Here is a 15,497-nt window from a genome sequence, read left to right as displayed (position 1 = left end):
GCTGCAAGGTGATACAGATTCCATATTAAGATTATAACTGTAGCGCTACTTGCTTCCTTGAAATAACATACAGATAGCTACACAAAATCAGTTCAGTCATTAATATCACTGAAATGACAGTTGCATGTTTCTACATGCAGTTGCACCCAGTTACACATACATACATGATCTATAATGGTTTGTAATATTTATTGCAGAACATGTACATGTACATACTTTTACAGTCCAGTTTCAATTTCCTGAAACTAATAAGTAAATCGTGCTGTGCTATTCAGCTGCTTTGTAAGACATGAATTGCATTTTAGACACATTTAAGCAATTATAAAGGAAATGGTTCAAACCTGATAACACCACAGTGTTTTTTCCTGCTACAGTCCATTGATTTCATGCTTTTGTTTCTATTATGTTATCCATTTTTTCTCAGTGGGTAGAGTCAGGAACAATTTGTACTGGTCGGTTCATGAAAAGTGACACTGACAAGCTACTTTAGGTACACGGCTGCATGAAGGGCACCCGAGCTTTTCCCTGCTCTGTCTCTGCTGACAGAGATTAACAGGCAGGCAAGAACAGAAACAGGTGAGCGTCGCGTATTGCCCAGAGAACCTGATAAGGAGAGGGTACCGGTACCAGCAGCTTGGGAGAAGTGCCGGTATGCCAAAAAAGTCCCAGTACGCCAAAGTGTAAAACGTACCGGTGCGTACCGGCCCACTTTAAGCACTGCATTTACCAGAAATTTATCTGTCAAAAGCTTAGTGCTGTGGGTGAATAGAAAAGGGTTTTCAGAAAATCATATGACTAATGCATAAGCTATGTTTGTCTGGGTTTAAAGGAGAATGTGGGAGGCCTGGTTTTCATAGCGTGCTAAGTTATGGGATGGCTGAAGGCCTCTTCAGGCAACAAGAAAGCGGTTAAATAACTATTTGACTGCAGAATTGTTCAACTGAATATGAAGGTGAAGAAAAATGATGAGGAAGGAGACACAGCACTCCCAAGAGGGACTTATAATTCATTCAGCTGTCTTTAGCTCTGCCTGGCTTTCAGAGCAGATGCACATTGCGATTTATGAGGCTGCTGTTTCCTCCATCATCCATCCAGTTGTTGCGCATCGAGACACAGGTTGGCAGATAAGCATGTTGGGTCACAAAAGGACAACTGGGAGTAGTGCGAATTGCCAGGTGGACATGATGATGGACAGTCACCTGTCATCTTACCCAACCTCTGTGTTGTTGGCAGTAAATATGTCATTACACACACAGTAAAAAAACATCCCCTCCTGCTGCCTCTGCCACAACTGTTCCTCTCTCCAGGAGTGTTTTAATTATCCAGGAGATGTCCCAATATGCCCTACTCCTGTATCCTATCAATAACACCCTTCAATCGCACAAGGACTTTGATGGAGGACAGTGTCTCATGATGTGGGTAACAATCCAGCCAGCTGCCCTTTTCAAATGATAAATGTCCCAGCTACCTGTAACGGTTAGCAGTCATTTCAAGGTAAAGTTATTCTGCCGGAAATATTCATTCTGTGTGTGTGTGTGTGTGTGTGTGTGTGTGTGTGTGTGTGTGTTTGTTTGTGTTGCAATAAATTATTATATTGTTGTGTATTTAATGTAAACAATATCCTACTTATAAGATATGTTTCAGAAGCATTTTTTATTATATTTGTTGAAATTCTTTTTACATCCTGACAGCAATCAATAGATTAAATGCGCTGACACAAAAATGGAAAAGTTTCTGTAATAAGCCTGCGTGCACTCTGCCTGTGCATTCACTGCGCATGAAAATGTGTTTTGGGGGAGTGGCTTTGGAGGGAGGACTGAAAGGAGGGGGTGGGATTTTTTTCAGTCGGATACTTTCAGAATCTAGTTGTCTCTTGTCGGTTTCTGCAACATTGCTTGGCTTTAAATCTTATTTTCCTAAAACAACAAATTTGCCAATTACAAAAGTGTTTTAACCCTTTAACTGTATCACTGTATTTTCATGCATTTTATAAAATCAAGTTACCTTTTTCTTCATTCTATTGAAGCAAACTTCCTTATTCTTTCTTGTTTGGTTTCTTTTGGAAACAATAATCATACTGCACTGGGAGTTTTTTACCATTTGTTTTGGTCTCAATTTTAGATAGAGATTAATTGAATTACTGATATTTTTATTTTTGCAGAATATGTAGTACAGCAGTTATGTAGCCACTGGTTTTACCTTTGTAGCATGTGCAGAGAATATAGTAGTCTTGCAAAATGAGCTGTGTGAAACCAGATTTGATATAAATACAACCTCACAAGCAAATAACAGCAGTTACTGTGCCAGCATTGTGCCATAAGGTGTAGCAATTTGTGGGATTTTTCAGACATTCTTTAGTAAACTGATAATTGAGTCGGAGGAAGTAAACATAAAATGTGTGAAGTATTGCACAGCATTCAACATTATAACCATGACATTTCCACCCAAATGAGAATTTGCAGTGCAAAACAGTTAAACTCACTGTAGAACTGTCAATATAACAAAGACTTCTGCTGCAGTTTCTTGAGAGGGGAAATGACACACATGACACACACACATACAGAAGTATTTATAGTGGCTGTTTTGTGCCTGTGACAGATGATCTTTAAGCCAGACAGCGTTTTGCCCCCTGAGAGGCATGAAGGGTTAAGTAGACAGTTGGACTAGAAAGGCTAGTTTGCAGCTAGCAGTTGTTATTTCAGGGCATTTTGTCTGTAGTGTGATCTCCACTCAACTCTTTTAGCCATTTTGCAGACAAATACTCAAACTCTTATAATTGGCTTCACATTCAGCCTGCATGTGTGATTTTTTGTAGAACTCGCTGTTTGTGAAAGTTGCAGTGAGTCACAAGCCACAACTGAACAAACTGAAGGACAGTTCTCCTCTCAACCCTCTTATGTGTGTGTGTGCATGCTCGATTACTTTTTTTTATTTATCCTTACATCTGTGTGTGTTTTCTGGCTTTGCTGCTGCTGTGCTCTCAGGGATTAGAAAGGCAATTTATAATGGTTTGAAGAGAAATCTCCACAGGCCTCTAGTCTAAAGAGCTGAGTCTGCGCTTTGATGCAGCGGGAGGCCAAATCAGATAAGTATGATCAGTAACACTGCCGATTATCCTCACTATCTCCCTGAGGGTTTCAACAGTGGATTACTCTGATTTGTACTGATACACTTGCAAAAATATAGGTGAGAACATTGAAAATTCACAGTGTGAGTGAAAACGACTGTCTTACATTTGATGGGCGCAGTGGGAAAGCTATAAATTTTACATGCTGTAGTTTGCCGTTGCCCCCTTGTGATATCTCATAAAAAGTGCACATCAGGATCTCAAGTTGTTTTTAATGTCTCCATTAAGATGAAATTGCGCTAAAAGGAATGAATGTTATGCAGTGAAGGACCATTAGCACTGAGTTGTTTCAGCAATTCACTGCAACAGATATCTCTCTTTACAATTCACTCTCCGGTGTTGAGCAATGTTCAAATGGTTTTCTTCAACAAGAAAAAGATAGATCTGCGTGTTCTCAGTGCAGTTAGAAAAATACTCACACAAGATTATTTATTTTCTAACAGGTGACTTACTTGTAAACTGAATGACCAGTTAGATCTTTTGCAGTCATAAGAAGGATGTTATTGGATCTGATTGTTACAAAAGTACTTAGTTTATATTATACATGTACACACATTCAGGGAGTCAGTGGACATTTTCAGGACCAGCTTCCATGTTTGTGCTGTTTTGGAGGTGTCATGTCCATCAACACGCTGTTTTAATAAGCGTGAGACCAGTTTAGCTGCATTAAAGGTGACAGACCGTAAGTAAAACTTTATTTTATTTATAAAGCTCCTTTTTTAACACAGGTTAAAAAATGCTGTACATACAGTATATCACAAACGTGAGTACACCCCTCCCTCCTGAGAGATTTTTACATACACACACATACAAACACAACACACATACAACCACAGATAGCAAGCCATTCGGAGTTATGGAAAAGCTAACTTCAAGAGTGGGTTTTGAAATGTTTTTTGAAATTGGCAACAGATTCAGCTGATCTAATAGGAGAGGGGAGATCGTTCTGGATGGAGTATGGATGCTTGGACGGCAAAAAAAAACAAAAGTCGCCTTTTGTTTTAGATTTGGCATGCGGTATAGCCAACAGGTTTTGGTCGGAAGACCTAAGATGTGTAAGGGTTTAGTAGCTCAGAAATGTAGTCAGGAGCTAAGCCATGTAGTGCCTGAAAAGTGATAAAAGATAAAAGAAAATTTAAAAATCAATCCTGAGCCAATGCATTGAGGCTAAAATAGGAGTGATGTATGATCTACGACTAGTCCTAGTTAAAAAAAACCTAGCTGCTGCATTCTGTAGAAGCTGTAGGCTTGCCAGGGCAGGGCAAGTGAAAAGGGCATTGCATAAGTTGGAACAGGAGAAAATAAAGACATGAATGATGCTTTCAAAGTCAGATAGTAACTGTATGATTTTTGCAATGCTTCTGAGTTCAAAAAACAAAAAAGTCAAATATAATGCCAAGACTTCTGCCCATGCACCTATGGGAGTTCATTTAACTGTAGTATGGAGGGCATGGCAGCAGTCCTCAGTCTTTAGCGAGGGCTCAGTCTAAATGAGAAAATCTAAATTATGAGATGTGATGAAGTCATTCAGGATAAAGGTTTCGTTTTGAAATAGACCTTGCACTGAAGCGTGAAGAATTTTTTTAATTTACCTGCGGTGAAAAGTGGACGAGTGTCAATGCAAGCAGGAATGATCAGATTTTGTCAATGATCTTCGCATATTTGACTCATACATTTTTAAAAAGTGTTCACTATATGGCAAGAGCTTTATTGTTCTTTTGAAAATATATTTGAAATCCTCACGCTACTGTGGACATATCCATGTTTGTTTAAACTCTTACTAAAGCAAAAAGCAGCTAAAACATAACCAGCGGTAAAGTGTGTGCTTGTCAGTTTGTGTCTGTGAAAGTGGAGGAGTTTCAGCAGACCTTTTATGTAAGTAAAGCTGCAGGGGAACCTGCTTTCACAGAGCTGGGAAGCACCCTTACTTGTCCCCTCACACACTGATAAGCACTTTCCTGGCACTTTTGGTTAGTTGACCAAGGAATAGAGGCTGCAAAGGTTGTATAAGGACACTTTCCCAGCTGGACTTGTCTGCTGGACTCCTGTTTGAGTTGTGTGAACAAGCCACCTAAGGAAAATATGACACTTTACTACAGCTGACTTTTGGAAGTGATTGAGAGTCGAGACAGATGAAGGGAAGGGAAAATTACAGAGGTTTGATGTATTTGTACTGTTTCCTCCAGGAAAAAGAAATAGGAAGAGAGGTTTTGTATAAAAAACAGCTGTGCATAATGAAGGGAAGTTAAGATCAGGGGATTCTGGGTGGGGATTCAAAATACTACATCAAAATAAATAAAGGAAATGAACACTGAAAACTGATTAAAATATGTTGTGTCTTTCTGTAAAATAAAATAATGTGAACAAAATAACTAAATAAAAACTTATTCTTAAGACCACAGATCCCCCTTAGAAATTAGATAATCTAATTAGGTTTTGTAGAGTTGTGTATTATTACAGCTCATGCTAAGACAAATATTAGTATGGATACAGTTCCTAATTATAACATCAATTTGCTTAATTTCTGATCTCATTAGCGCCACCGTCGGTGTTTAATGTATCATGTTGATTAAAGCAAGACATCAGGCAGCTCAAGGACCTCTCTGCTGTAATTTATTAGGAATAATGTTATAACAAACAGTGAAAGATGCAAAGTAAAAATGAACTCCTTTATTTGTGAATGGACAACTCACTGCCCCCAAAAGTCCAAATACCCATGACAAAACAGTTAAAATGATCAAAGCTATCTTTAAATAGACTGGAAAATTCCATCTATTTTTGCTTAATTTTAAAACAATGACTCGATTTTATTTTATTATTTTTAAACAAAGTACTTCATTACAAGGCTTAGGCTGCACCCATGGGTCTGCTTCAGACTTTGGTTGCAACTTAATGAGGTTAGCCATTTTGTCCATAATTCATGCTCAAAATGAGTCATATGAAAAGAGAAGCAGGGGGGCTTTTTCCTTTTTCCTTGCCTCTTTATTCTTCCATCGTCAGAATCTGTTTATGTCGGTGAAGCTATTAACCCCTATTATTTTAATGCTGTGTCACAAATTCTCTCTCTCTCTTTCTCTGTTTGTTTATCTGTTTCTTTCACTCTTACTCTCATTTGGAAAAAGAAAATAATTCACCTCCTCTTCAACTCAACCATGAAATTCATCCCCTACTATATACCCTGTCTCCATTTCCTCTCAAGTTTTGTGCAGATACTGTAGTCAAGGTATGGAAATAAAAGCCATTCTACTTCAGATCCCGACGCAGATAGGGATCTCTGGTTCCCATGGTAACGAGGCTGCAGAGTTGGTGAATTGGCACTTAACGTGCCGGTCAACACTTTGACTTTGATATACAGCCTTAATGTTATTTCACAACATTGTGTGTGCCTGCATGTATGTTTGTGTATGCATGCATTCCCTCTTATTTATACAATAAAGTATGAGTTTTTAGTTTTTGTCTTTAAATAGAATGTCTCCCTGATACCTCTAGATTATCACATATGCTGCTTATGCATCAGTCCACTTGGCTGAGGCAGTGCCACAACACAGCTGCAGTTTTGATGCATTGATATTTCTGATCATTTCAAAACGTTACCAAGAGGAGCCTGGCATTAACTTAAAATTCCCCTTGTTATTCTTTTCACATTTGCTGCTACATAAGGTATTGATCCCACAGCAACACAAAACATCAAACAAGCCAAACAACAAAAAAGAACACAAAATATATATTTCCACATGTTCATTAATGTTCCAAACATTTTCAATCAGTCCTCTTCTGGGTAAGAGACATAAAACGCTGTCTGCTTTAGATAAAGATCATATTCAGGAAGGAGAACTGTATTATTATCTCAAGAAAATCAACAAGAAATGCAATGCAGTCATCTAAAAATATGATCCTCTTGTTTCTTGACATGTAGATTCCTTTTTACTGACTTCTGTGTAAGCTTTTATTTTTGTCTTTTTCTGTGTCAAGGCAGCCATTACTTGATTTCCTCCTAAAATATCTCTGTGTGGATGATTAGTCTTCAATTTTTGACACCACCAACACATCCCACTCCTACATTTCTATGTTCTAAACTGTAACTTGCTGCAGGTGCTAATTCTGGCATGTGGTCACTACGGCATTATGTTCTACGTAAAACCACTAAATAGACTCAGGCTGGGGATGCTGTCTTCCAGGACGCTTACACGCAGCAATGATACCTTAGAATAGTGTTCTTGTGAGTAATTTTTTACCTCTTTAGATCAAACAGACCAAAGGTATAACTCTCCCTCCCATCTGTTATTTCTTTAAGTTTGTAGCTCAGCCAAACTGCCAGCAGCTTTTGGCGTCCCGGTGGTATGATGAGTTCCCTGGCTGGAGACGTCGTCACTGGGCAGTCAAGTTCTTTACCTGTGTCTTCATCGGCCTCCTCTACCCCATGTTTGCTCTCTGCTACCTCATTGTTCCTAAGAGTCGCTACGGCCTCTTCATCCGCAAGCCGTTTATCAAGTTCATCTGCCACACAGCGTCCTACCTGACCTTTTTGTTCCTGCTGCTCCTCGCCTCCCAACACATCGTCACCACAGAGCAGGGCAGGCAGAACAGGCAGGGTCCCGCACCAACCACCATAGAATGGATGATCCTGCCCTGGGTGCTGGGTGAGTAAAAGGGGTAAGGGCTGAGGGTGTTTGTTATTGAGGATGGTTGTTAACGGCTGTCCTGATGTACAGAAATAATGCCATGGCCACTTAACATAGGCAAAAAGAGTTGTTCAACTCATCACCCATTCTTTAAAGTTTGTGTGTAGTCAGTTTACCCAACTCCATTTCTGAGAGATTTAGTTTGTTTATTTCATCGGTTTGGTATGGTAGACGGCTCCAATTACTATGATACCCATTAGCCTCAGCTGGCGTTGTCATGGAGGAGACGCCGGTCAGAGGCACAAATTCAGAACAATCAGTCTGTCTCTATCAGAATTTCCCTCTAATGCCATCACAAGGTTTATATATGTGGTTTTGAGTGAAATGTCTCTACAACTATTGGATGGCTTTGAATGAATGAATGAATGAATGAATAAATCTTTATTGTCCACCGAGATGGAAATTTTTCAGTGTGAATTTCCCCTCAGAATGATTAATCATAAAATTAGTGATCCCCAGACTGTTTGTTTTGCGCTACCATTATCTGCAAAACTGATGACATTCCCATCAGCCTCAGATGTACTTTGCATTTAGTGCTAATCTAATTTCTGCTGAACATCAGCGTGCTAGCATTGTCTCTATGAGCACATTTGCATACTGACTTTAACATTTAACTCTAAGCACCACTGTGCCTAAATACGAGATCACAGAGCTACAGACTCTTAGTCTTGTTAATAAAATAACCAGATATATTTTGTAATGATATTTCTGATCTTTTGTACGGTTGATACAGTCAGGGAGTTTCATGCAAATCCAAGCTAAAAGTGCTACGCATAAAATGAGCTGAATTTTTGTGTGCACAACCCTGGAACACCAGAAATTAGTCTATACTATACTAGGAGACACCTTCCAGACATTAAGGAACAAGTATTTTCTGTGTCCATGGTCTAAAGATATTTATTGAAAAGATAATCAGACAATCTCTATATTTCTAGGATTCATCTGGGCAGAGATCAAACAGATGTGGGATGGTGGTTTCCAAGACTACATCCATGATTGGTGGAACCTGATGGACTTTGTCATGAACTCTCTATACCTGGCCACCATCTCCCTCAAGATTGTAGCCTACACGAAGGTAACCACTATAAACAGCAGAAGAACATACAGGTGTAGTGTTACTTTCCTATGTTCTGACTTTATCTGTTCGCCATCCTCTCGCCCTGTTCAGTACAGTGGTAGTAAACCCAGGAACCAGTGGGAGATGTGGCACCCAACACTTGTAGCTGAGGCAGTGTTTGCCATAGCAAACATTTTCAGTTCCCTGCGCCTCATCTCGCTGTTCACAGCCAACTCTCACCTGGGGCCACTTCAGATCTCTCTGGGGAGAATGCTGCTCGACATCCTTAAGTTCCTCTTCATCTATTGTCTGGTAAACACACAAATGTTTGCATGCAGGCGGGAACATAAACAAGTATACGAGTAAGGTACAAACACATGGGTACGCTCACACTCTACTCTTTTTCTTCAGGTCCTACTGGCCTTTGCAAACGGCCTGAACCAGCTGTACTTTTACTATGAGACCAAGGTTCCAGATGCCAAATGCAAGGGCATCCGCTGTGTGGAGCAGAATAACGCTTTCTCCACGTGAGTTCACATGAATCCAAACTCACTTGTTTGTGAAGTTGAGTTATGTTATGAAATTGGGTGACAGAGAAAGAGAGTGTTCTGTGCATATCGCTGTTACTGGTTGCAAAATGTGTGAAAACTTATTTGTCAGTTGCAAAGAGAAACTCATGTAGCTGAATTTCATTTTCTCCACTTTTATGTGAAATCCTTCAATTGATAAAATGTTCACCCAACAGTGATAATAAATATTATGTCTCGGAGTAACACATATCCTTCCCTTGCAGTTTATTTGAGACCCTGCAGTCTCTCTTCTGGTCAATCTTTGGTCTGATCAGCCTGTATGTGACCAACGTGGATGCAGACCATCAGTTCACTGAGTTTGTCGGTGCCACCATGTTCGGCACCTACAACATCATCTCACTGGTGGTGCTCCTCAACATGCTCATAGCCATGATGAACAACTCCTACCAGCACATTGCTGTGAGCACATATCTGTCATACTGCGTACAAAAAAATTAACAAACACGAGTGTGTGCAATAGATAATGCAATGTAATCGAGTATTTGTGTTGGTAGATCGTTTCATGCGCCCTAATCTTGGTTTCAGGATCATGCAGACATTGAGTGGAAGTTTGCCAGGACAAAGCTGTGGATGAGTTACTTTGAAGAAGGGGCCACTCTGCCGCCCCCCTTCAACATCGTCCCTAGCCCCAAATCATTCTGGTACCTCATGTGCTGGATCAAGAGGCAAGTGTGCAAGCGGACAAGCTCCAAGCGCCCCGGAACTTTTGGAACTCTCGGAGTAAGTTGGGTTTCAAACACTTAAAGACACGTTTGTATGAGTTGTGAAATGTGCTATTATTTTGTCTAGCAGACACATATTGTTACAAACTTACCGTTATTTGCACTTATTAGTGCAGTCAGTCATTTTCATAGAGTTGTAGGGCTAAAACGATAAGTAGTGGAATCGGTCAATTGATTTGTCGATCTGCAGAAAATGAATTGGCAACTGTTTTGATAATCAGTTATTTCTGCCATTATTGAAGCTCACATTCCAAACATTCTCTGCTTATCAAATGTCAGGATTTGCTGCCCTTCTTCATCACATATGATAGTAAAGTGAATATCTTTTTTATTTGACTGGTGAGATAGTGATGGTGAGACATAGACAAAATGATTAATCGACTGAGAAAATAACTGGCAGATTACAGTAATCAATAATAAAAGGAATCATTAGTTGCAGCCTTAAAGAGTAGAATCCCTTTTTTTAGTTGGCAGTAATCTCATTTTTATTTTTTACTGTTTTGTGCTGCAACACTCAGGGGGCACATGCAGTGAGACCCACAGACAGCAACATTTAATGCAAATGTGTGACACTGTGAAGAGAAATTAAACATTCCTTTTCTCTCATCTTCCATTCTTTCTCTAACTCAACCTCTCTGGCATCGGATGTCTGTGCAGAGACGAGCAGCAGAGAACCTGAGGGTAAACCATCAGTATCAGGTAAATGTAGTCTCTTTCAAAGCAAGCTGAAATTGATTACCTTCCTCTACTGTGTGTGTGTGTGTGTATGTGTGATAGAGTGACAGATATTCGTGTCTTCGACCGCCTTTCTACACTTTAAATTTAAATCAGTCAATAGAATGCTTTTGTGATGTCTCACACAATAGGCATAACAATTACACTCAGTGGGATGTTCATCGCCATTCTCTGTTCAATTATTTCCCATTTGTCCATATCTGCAGGTGGTTATTGTAGTATTTTTTTTACAGCTGCAGTTTGAAATGTGTTTCCTTTTGTGCGTCTACATTTGTCATCTTTTTTCCTGTCTGACTGACTGTGAGTTTTGTATTCAGGCAACACTTTCATTCAGTATTAGATGGTGTTTAAATGTAATTTTCTGTATGTAGGAGGTACTGAGGAACTTGGTGAAACGTTATGTGGCCGCCATGATCAGAGATGCCAAAACAGAGGAAGGCCTGACTGAAGAGAATTTCAAGGTAAACAAGGTGTCTACAGAGCAAAGACTTAAAGCGGCTATAATTAATATCTCTATATTAACACTAGATCATATAACTACTACATGTATGTGATGTGTAGCTCATAGTGACAAAACCACAGAGAATTATCACCCAACTCTGTAGTCTGGGTGGTGCTTTGTAGTTCCTTTAAACTCATTGTTTTGGTTTACTGGCCAGATATTTTCCTCAGGAGTTGGTGGAGAACAAAGACTGAGCTAAAACTAGAGTGAATGTAAGACTAACATGAAGTCATCAAGTGGACACAAACAAATTAATTCTAATGTTGCGCCATCTCTGCTGGATGAACAAGTAAGCAACTATTTGCAAACAGGTTTGCCTTATCAACTGATAGTGATAGTGATAGTGTGTAAAGCTTGTTTCCGCTGCCCTCAAGAGGCCAAACAAATCGGTTATTGCAGGTTTCATGATGATGAAATTAATGAATTGTGATATTTTGTTTTTAATCAGCCAGAGAATAAATACATTTACCATACACAAAAAGCATTATAGACTCGGCTTGTGAAGGCATGTTGTCTTTGATTTGCGTCTTCCAAGATATGGAATTGCCTAAAAATTACCCCATATTAAAATCTATGTGTATGCTTTGTTATTAAAAATAAAGTGCTGTATCATTATTTTATGATATTACACTCGATCCACTTAGTTGATATTGATTCGATACTCAATGGAGTGCTCTGCTGATACCAACTGGGACTCATAATTAAATGAAAAGCATTAGTAATTTACCTGGGGAGCTCACTTTTTGCTTTACTCTCACAGGAGCTCAAACAAGATATCTCCAGTTTTCGTTATGAGGTGATGGGCATGATGAAGACAGGGAAGCCTGCTCTACAGGGGGCAAAGGCCAGTGGCAGCTCAATGGACTCCAATCTTGCTTACCCCAGCTCCTCGCTCGAGGTTTCTCCCTGCCCTGAGACCAGCCAGGTGAAGAGCAAACTCAATCGATTCAAGCTCATCACGTCAATCCTCAAGCAGGGCAGTTCTACAGCTTCACCCAGGCCGCCTGAAGCCTTCAATGGTCTACCTAATGGACTCTTGTCCGTGGCCTCTGATGAGAGCTCCAGCGAAAAGTCAAGCCAGAGGAGAAATTTCCCCAAAGATATTAATGACTTTGGCTTATTCCAGAAACACCACTGTGGCAGAAATGAAGCCACGTCAAGTACAGAGGTTTCCAGAAAGATGTACTCTTTGTCAGAGGAAACAACCGAGTCTGGGGGCTCAGAAGCAGAGGGGCAGGACAAAGAGCATGCAACAGGAGGTACGGATGAGAAAGGACTCCTGGAGACAGAAAATAAGGACAAAGCTGCAGTACATGAGGCTATGAATGAAAGTAGCGAGGTCTCGAATATGAATAACAGTTTGGATGGAAGTGGACAAAAAGACAGAGAGGACAAGGACAATGAGAGTTTACCCTGCAGTGACACAGTAGCTGGTGGATGTCTGTCAGGGTCATCCAGAGAAGAACTACAGGCCAAGTAATGTTGGCCTGAAGACAGAGAGATTGACAATCAATGTAGGATTCAAGTGAGGATGTTATTGTTTGTTTTACCAAGAGTCTAATCTTTCCAGTTATTACTAAACTGATGATCAGTTTTGATCTGTGTGGACTCAGGGAGGCCTTTGGTTGAAGTGTTTTAAATGCTGTTATATTAGCAGTGAAGATGCAGCAAAGGTGAACTGAGCTCTGTGGGAGCCTTGCAAGGATTTAGATTTGGATTTAGATTAAAGTCATTTCATCTGATCTCATCCCTACAGATGACAGGAAAGTAATTATTTCCTTAAACTGATAATTTTCTCTTTTTTTAACCTCCTCTCTCTCCCTGTCCCTGATCTGACATGTGCCCTTCTTTTCAAGTTATCCCGTCATTCACCACACGCACTCCTTCATCAATATCTCTCTACCTCTTTTCCTTTCCTGCTTAACTCTGCCTACCCTTATCTCACTAGAGCAATAGATGTGTTTTGTTATAGACCCAACTCTCTGCCTTACTCTGTCCGTTTCTGCACTGTACACACTGTCACACAGTATCTCAAATACGTGTCAAGCTCTGAAGATGCAACAACAATTCTGTCAATGTTTTTCTATGCAAAAACCTGGGATTGTCATTCTCATCATTCTGAAGAGGATAATAGTACATTTTACGGCAACAGTTCATGACTGTGTAAGTTAGAGCGTGGCCAACTGTCAGTCAAAGAACAACGCAAGTTATATGAACACAGCCTGTCAACCATTTAAAGCAACATATTATTCACTCCTACAGAAAATAAACTTGTCATTTTGAACAAATTTGCTGTTTTTAACTAGTACCTTTAGATGTCATGTTAGTTTGAATGAATGATGTTATAGAAATTAAAACCGTAAAGAAAACTCTTAATTTGGGTTTTTTTTTTTTTCGTTCATTGCAAATTGCAGATAGATACAGACATGAACAGAATATGTAAACACTGCCATCATGATGACCTGATCATCAGAAAGCTTACACATTTTTATTTGTCTGGCTAATTGACCAGACAGTCTCTTATTATTAACTTGGCTTGTGCTCGCATTAAAAAAAACTTTTATCCACAAGGTTCACTACACTCCTGAGGCCCCAAAATATAAACATATACATTTGTAATGATGGATGGGGCAGCGCTTCCAGATAAGTCTGAGGTTTTCAGTACAGGCCCAAGGTTATGAGAACAGTTATTTCACATAGAGATTATAAATTCTCCATGGACACAGCATCAGCTTAGTGAACCTGTCAGGCCAGAAATATTTATAAGTTGATTAAGCATTATTTAGTCATCTTTAAATAAAAAGCATGTAGTTTAGATCTTCCATGCTGTCTTTAATGATTTAAAGTGAATCCAGAAGTGGATGTCATATAATGAGTGCATTAACGAAATTAGAACAACTACTGTACAGGATGACAGAATCATTTCTGGAAGACTTTTCCTTCTTGCTCCAACAACAATCTGTCCATTAACAGCTGAAACGTCCTTCCATTAACAGTCAAACCACACAATGAGAGGAAATTTGTAAATGTGTTATTTATCTGGCAGCTTGTTTCTGCACTTCAGCAACTAGTCTCTTTACTGAAAACTCCTATAAGCAGCATGAGTTTGTTAATCGAATGTATACTACAGTCATTACATTATAATCATACTTCAATCCAGGTAGCCAAACCGTTCTTAATTACTTTCTGTAAGTGGAGAAAGATGTAGAGAAAGACAAAGACATATTTTTCTTCTTTTAAAGACCATACAAAGAAGAACTAAAGCCCAGCAGAAATATTATGTTCCAACAACTTCATCACACTGTCCTGCTGTTAAAAACAGAAGCCAGTCACGCTATGTCCTGATATTTAATTTATTTTTAATTATTGTTTTCTCCAGTGTTGACTGCCTTCTGTCACTTACCTTTTCTCAGTGGCTGGCAAATTCTAACAGTGAGTGACCAAGCAAGTGAAAAAGAAATTAAAAGATGATGAAACTGCACTCTGCGTATGATCAAAAGGTTACTGCTGAAACGCTCCCGGGTTTGTGATGGATCTTCCAACTGCACTGAAGCAGGCTGTAACAGATGGAGAAACATATGAATAGAAAGCTTTCAAACTAGCATATGTGCTTACACTCACACATTTTAAATGCTTAGATCTTATTCAGTATATTAGTATTATGTAATACATTTAGATGGCATGTGATGGATCAAAATGTATTATTAATTAGATTTAAACAAAAAGGATGAAATCAGATTCAGGATTCAGGAATCACTGTGAGCTCACCTGAACTTTCAAATAGGACCTGTGTAACTCAAAATTTAGAAGAAGGTAAACAAAATTAGAATTTCTGCACACTAGAGTCATAAATATTTGATTAAATAAATAGATTGTGTAGACTTCATACTACTCATCATGGCCCTTAAGAGCTTTTACACAAGATGAGCCACTTTAATCAATAACACAAACATGTCCGTTTTTTAATTATACAAGTATGTGAACGCAGACCTTTTGACTGGTAAATATTCACTAGTCCTTGTGAGACAAAAAAATTGGGAAAATAGCAACTTTAGTTTCCCTCTATTTACATGCGGTAATGC

General features: G+C 39.2%; 1 protein-coding gene across 3 annotated transcripts in view; it reads left to right on the top strand.

Annotated features, from left to right (window-relative positions):
- The window catches only part of trpc4a (transient receptor potential cation channel, subfamily C, member 4a), a 38,808-nt gene extending 25,017 nt beyond the window's left edge, over positions 1–13,791 (top strand). For all 3 annotated transcript variants that reach the window (XM_046040479.1, XM_046040477.1, XM_046040476.1), the window contains exons 7-15: positions 7,422–7,767; positions 8,745–8,884; positions 8,978–9,178; positions 9,278–9,393; positions 9,660–9,855; positions 9,982–10,176; positions 10,836–10,877; positions 11,285–11,374; positions 12,176–13,791. In XM_046040479.1, coding sequence (XP_045896435.1) covers positions 7,422–7,767; positions 8,745–8,884; positions 8,978–9,178; positions 9,278–9,393; positions 9,660–9,855; positions 9,982–10,176; positions 10,836–10,877; positions 11,285–11,374; positions 12,176–12,895 — 2,046 coding nt within the window. In that variant the 3' untranslated portion in view covers positions 12,896–13,791. The remainder of the gene's footprint in view (positions 1–7,421; positions 7,768–8,744; positions 8,885–8,977; positions 9,179–9,277; positions 9,394–9,659; positions 9,856–9,981; positions 10,177–10,835; positions 10,878–11,284; positions 11,375–12,175) is intronic.
- The last annotated feature ends 1,706 nt before the right edge of the window (positions 13,792–15,497 follow it).

The sequence above is a fragment of the Micropterus dolomieu genome, linkage group LG23 (genome assembly GCF_021292245.1).
Source record: "Micropterus dolomieu isolate WLL.071019.BEF.003 ecotype Adirondacks linkage group LG23, ASM2129224v1, whole genome shotgun sequence".
Lineage (NCBI taxonomy): Eukaryota > Metazoa > Chordata > Actinopteri > Centrarchiformes > Centrarchidae > Micropterus > Micropterus dolomieu.
The sequence above is the reverse complement of the archived record's forward strand: the minus strand, read 5'-3'. Positions and strand labels throughout refer to the sequence as shown.